At 39.3% G+C, this 5,000-nt stretch overlaps 1 protein-coding gene across 12 annotated transcripts in view; it reads right to left on the reverse strand.

The window, feature by feature from the left end:
• LOC118290961 (receptor-type tyrosine-protein phosphatase mu) overlaps window positions 1-5,000 on the reverse strand; it is a 73,890-nt gene that overhangs the window by 15,099 nt on the left and 53,791 nt on the right. For 9 of the 12 annotated variants that reach the window (XM_047329760.1, XM_035618770.2, XM_035618763.2 and 6 more), the window contains 3 exons: window positions 4,103-4,221; window positions 1,920-1,994; window positions 914-940 (listed from right to left, as the gene is read on the reverse strand). In XM_047329760.1, coding sequence (XP_047185716.1) covers window positions 914-940; window positions 1,920-1,994; window positions 4,103-4,221 — 221 coding nt within the window. The remainder of the gene's footprint in view (window positions 1-913; window positions 941-1,919; window positions 1,995-4,102; window positions 4,222-5,000) is intronic. The other 3 variants (XM_035618773.2, XM_035618771.2, XM_035618767.2) reach the window with 1 other exon arrangement.

A 5,000-nucleotide genomic window follows, 5' to 3' on the forward strand; every position in this document is an offset into this window, starting at 1 on the left:
TCCACACAGATATTAGGGAGTAAAACTTTCCCATGTTGTTATATTGGCCAACATATATAAATATATATATATATATATATATTTATATATAGTAAAATATGAACTGAAACGCACATAATAAATATAGAATATTTCCTTTTTAAGAAATATTGACTATGGACAAACATAAGCGCTGATATGGTCTTTTATCTGATGAATTGTCTCCGGAGCTGTTTGTTTTATATTTGCTTCTTTGGGAAAACCTGAAATTCCACAAGCAGACGTCCAGACTCCCCCCCCCGCCCCCCCGTCCCGTGGCCGTGTTGTGTCCATGCAGAGGTCAGAGGTCACAGACAGACGTGACGTCAGGAATGTTGTGATGTGGGGATGAGGTGAAGCCCACCGTCGTCTCCAGAACAATAACACAGGTAAATAACATGAGAAATAATAAAGATATTTAACTCATGATCCAATCAAACCTTTTCAAACTGAAAGCAAACCTATCAACTGATCAATACTAAATTATAAATATGAATGACACATTTAAGAAAATGGAAAAATGATGAAAACTTTAAATGAATAGAAAATAAACTGTCATAAAATAACAAAATAGTTAAAACGGAAAAACTGAAATTTGGTTTATTGAAACAGTTTTGTTAAAAAAAAAAAGAAGATTAAAATAAAAATAAAGATTAAAAAAAATCAAAAGCCAAATTATCAAAAGCAGCTGAACGAGAAGCAAGCAGGGATGGATGGAAGCCAGAATATCACTCTCTCATTCTCTCTCCTTTCACCTGTCTCTCTCTTCCCTGTCTCGCCTGTTTGTCTGTCCACTTCCTGTCTGTCTGTCTGTCCACTTCCTGTCTGTCTGTCTGTCTACCTGTGCAGGTAGGATTTTCTATCCTACAGAGGAAAGGAAGGTAAAGTGTCTCACCCAGTATGGCCGTCGGTACGAAAGGGTCTGTCATCAGGACACATCAGCAGCAGACAGACAGGTAGAGACAGACAGTTAGATAGAGAGTCAGGCAGACAGACAGGTCAACAGACAGGGCAAAAGAGGAGAAGAAAGGAAGAAGAAAAGTCAGTGGAGTCGGGCCGACAGACGACCAGATGTGAGCTGGGTCGGGAAGCACCACACACACACACACACACACACACAAAGACACACACACACACACACACAAAGACACACACACACACACACACACACACACACGCACGGAGACCCACAAACACACACACACACACAAAAAGACACACACACACACACACACAAAGACACACACATACACACACACACGCACACACACGAAGACACACAAACACACACACACACACAAAGAGACACACACACACACAAAGACACACACAAAGACACACACACACATACAAAGACACACACAAAGACACACACACACACACACACACACACACACACACAAAGACACACACACACACACACACACACACACACACACAAAGACAAACACAAACACACACAAAGAGACACACACACACAAAGACACACACAAAGACACACACACACACACACACACACAAAGACACACACAAAGACACACACACACACACACACACACACACAAAGACACACACACACACACACACAAAGACACACACAAAGACACACACACACACACACACACACACAAAGACACACACAAAGACACACATACACACACACACACACGCGCACACACACGAAGACACACAAACACACACACACACACACAAAGACACACACACACACAAAGACACACACAAACACACACACACACAAAGACACACACACACACACAAAGACACACACAAAGACACACACACACACACACACACACACACACACACACAAAGACACACACACACACACAAAGACACACACACACACACACACACAAAGACACACACACACACACTGTTACCTGGGTAGTAGGAGTTGGCGACGCTGGTGCTGATGGTGTTTGTCTTCAGGGTGAAGGAGGACGGCGACGAAACAGCTGAGACAGAGAAATATTCTTCAGCTTCATGTTGTAAATCACTTTGTGCTCCATAAATATAGTTTATCTTTCTGTCGTCATGGTGATGATTCTAATGCCGATTAGAGTTCAATCCTTTAGTCGATCTTGGAAAGTGTCTTAATGAATGATGTGAAACATAAGAATCATTTATTCTCTATTATTTTCTGATACACAGTCGATGACGATGCAACTGAACTCAGGTCCTGTTGTTACTGTTTCTGATAATAAGAAGAAAAAGATGAATATTAAAGTCCAGTGACATTAAACAGGAAAAGACAAAGAGAAGACGGAGAGTCTGCTGGAGGAGCAGAGAGCCAGAGGGAAGGTCGACTCCTCCGTCATCCGTCACGTCATCTCTCCTCCAGTCACATCGTCTCTGTGTTTTCTGAATATTAACGTGGAGGCAGAGAAACGTCTGACAGACAAAATGTCTGATTATTAATTCATCAGTGTTTACAGACTCTCTGTCCGTCCGTCCGTCCGTCTGACACATCTTCTCATTTCCTCTTGTCGCTCTTCTGCTTTTCTTACATGAGTCTCTCTCATGTCTGATTTGATCTCGTCTCTCTCTGATTTAATCTTGTCTCTCTCTCTTGTCTGATTAAATCTTGTCTCTCTCTTGTTTGATTTAATCTTGTCTCTCTCTGATTTAATCTTGTCTCTCTCTTGTTTGATTTAATCTCGTCTCTCTCTTGTTGGATTTAATCTCGACTCTCTCTTGTCTGATTTAATCTCGTCTCTCTCTGATTTAATCTCGTCTCTCTCTGATTTAATCTTGTCTCTCTCTGATTTAATCTTGTCTCTCTCTGATTTAATCTCGTCTCTCTCTTGTTGGATTTAATCTCGTCTCTCTCTTGTCTGATTTAATCTCGTCTCTCTCTGATTTAATCTCGTCTCTCTCTTGTTTGATTTAATCTCGTCTCTCTCTTGTCTGATTTAATCTCGTCTCTCTCTTGTTTGATTTAATCTCGTCTCTCTCTTGTTTGATTTAATCTCGTCTCTCTCTTGTCTGATTTAATCTTGTCTCTCTCTGATTTAATCTTGTCTCTCTCTGATTTAATCTCGTCTCTCTCTTGTTTGATTTAATCTCGTCTCTCTCTTGTCTGATTTAATCTTGTCTCTCTCTGATTTAATCTTGTCTCTCTCTGATTTAATCTCGTCTCTCTCTTGTTTGATTTAATCTCGTCTCTCTCTTGTTTGATTTAATCTCGTCTCTCTCTTGTCTGATTTAATCTTGTCTCTCTCTGATTTAATCTTGTCTCTCTCTGATTTAATCTCGTCTCTCTCTTGTTTGATTTAATCTCGTCTCTCTCTTGTTTGATTTAATCTCGTCTCTCTCTTGTCTGATTTAATCTCGTCTCTCTCTTGTCTGATTTAATCTCGTCTCTCTCTTGTCTGATTTAATCTCGTCTCTCTGATTTAATCTTGTCTCTCTCTGATTTAATCTTGTCTCTCTCTGATTTAATCTTGTCTCTCTCTGATTTAATCTCGTCTCTCTCTTGTTTGATTTAATCTCGTCTCTCTCTTGTTTGATTTAATCCGGCTCTCTCTTGTTTGATTTAATCTCGTCTCTCTCTTGTCTGATTTAATCTTGTCTCTCTGATTTAATCTTGTCTCTCTCTGATTTAATCTCGTCTCTCTCTTGTTTGATTTAATCTCGTCTCTCTCTTGTTTGATTTAATCTCGTCTCTCTCTTGTTTGATTTAATCTCGTCTCTCTCTTGTTTGATTTAATCTCGTCTCTCTCTTGTTTGATTTAATCTCGTCTCTCTCTTGTCTGATTTAATCTCGTCTCTCTCTTGTCTGATTTAATCTTGTCTCTCCGATTTAATCTTGTCTCTCTCTGATTTAATCTCGTCTCTCTCTTGTTTGATTTAATCTCGTCTCTCTCTTGTTTGATTTAATCTCGTCTCTCTCTTGTCTGATTTAATCTTGTCTCTCTGATTTAATCTTGTCTCTCTCTGATTTAATCTCGTCTCTCTCTTGTCTGATTTAATCTCATCTCTCTCACGCTCCAGGTTGTTGTGTGTTGCTGTGTTGTTGTGTGTTGTTGTGTTGTTGTGTGTTGTTGTGTTGTTGTGTACTCACTCCGTCCGTTCAGTGTGTGAGAGTGTGTGTCCACCATGGTTGTGTGTTGGGAGTTGTTGACGATCAGAGTCATTTCCTGTCTGGAGCTCAGAGTCTCCTTCCTCTTCTTCGCCAACTTCCTGTGGAAACACAGAACCAGCAGTCAGAAGAAGGTCGTGACCTTCACTGAGCTGCAGGAGGATTATATATATATACATATATCTTTAATTCTGTATCTTAATTTAACAAACAATTGTACTTTTGCTTTTCTGTCTGGTCCTAAAAACATTATTGTCATCATGTGAAAGACGCTGTTGTCACCTGCACCTGTGAACACTGACTGTATATAAAGACTATTAGAGACTGTATATAAAGACTATTAGAGACTGTATATAAAGACGATCACTGACTGTATATAAAGACGATCACTGACTGTATATAAAGACGATCACTGTCATTGACTTAATATAAAGACGATCACTGACTGTATATAAAGACGATCACTGACTGTATATAAAGACGATCACTGACTGTATATAAAGACGATCACTGACTGTATATAAAGACGATCAGTGACTGTATATAAAGATGATCAGAGACTGTATATAAAGACGATCACTGACTGTATATAAAGACGATCACTGACTGTATATAAAGACGATCAGTGACTGTATATAAAGACGATCACTGACTGTATATAAAGACGATCAGTGACTGTATATAAAGATGATCAGAGACTGTATATAAAGACCATCACTGACTGTATATAAAGACCATCACTGACTGTATATAAAGACCATCACTGACTGTATATAAAGACGATCACTGACTGTATATAAAGACCATCACTGACTGTATATAAAGACCATCCCTGACTGTATATAAAGACCATCACTGACTGTATATAAAGACGATCACT

Source organism: Scophthalmus maximus, chromosome 21, assembly GCF_022379125.1.
Source record: "Scophthalmus maximus strain ysfricsl-2021 chromosome 21, ASM2237912v1, whole genome shotgun sequence".
NCBI classification, from domain to species: domain Eukaryota; kingdom Metazoa; phylum Chordata; class Actinopteri; order Pleuronectiformes; family Scophthalmidae; genus Scophthalmus; species Scophthalmus maximus.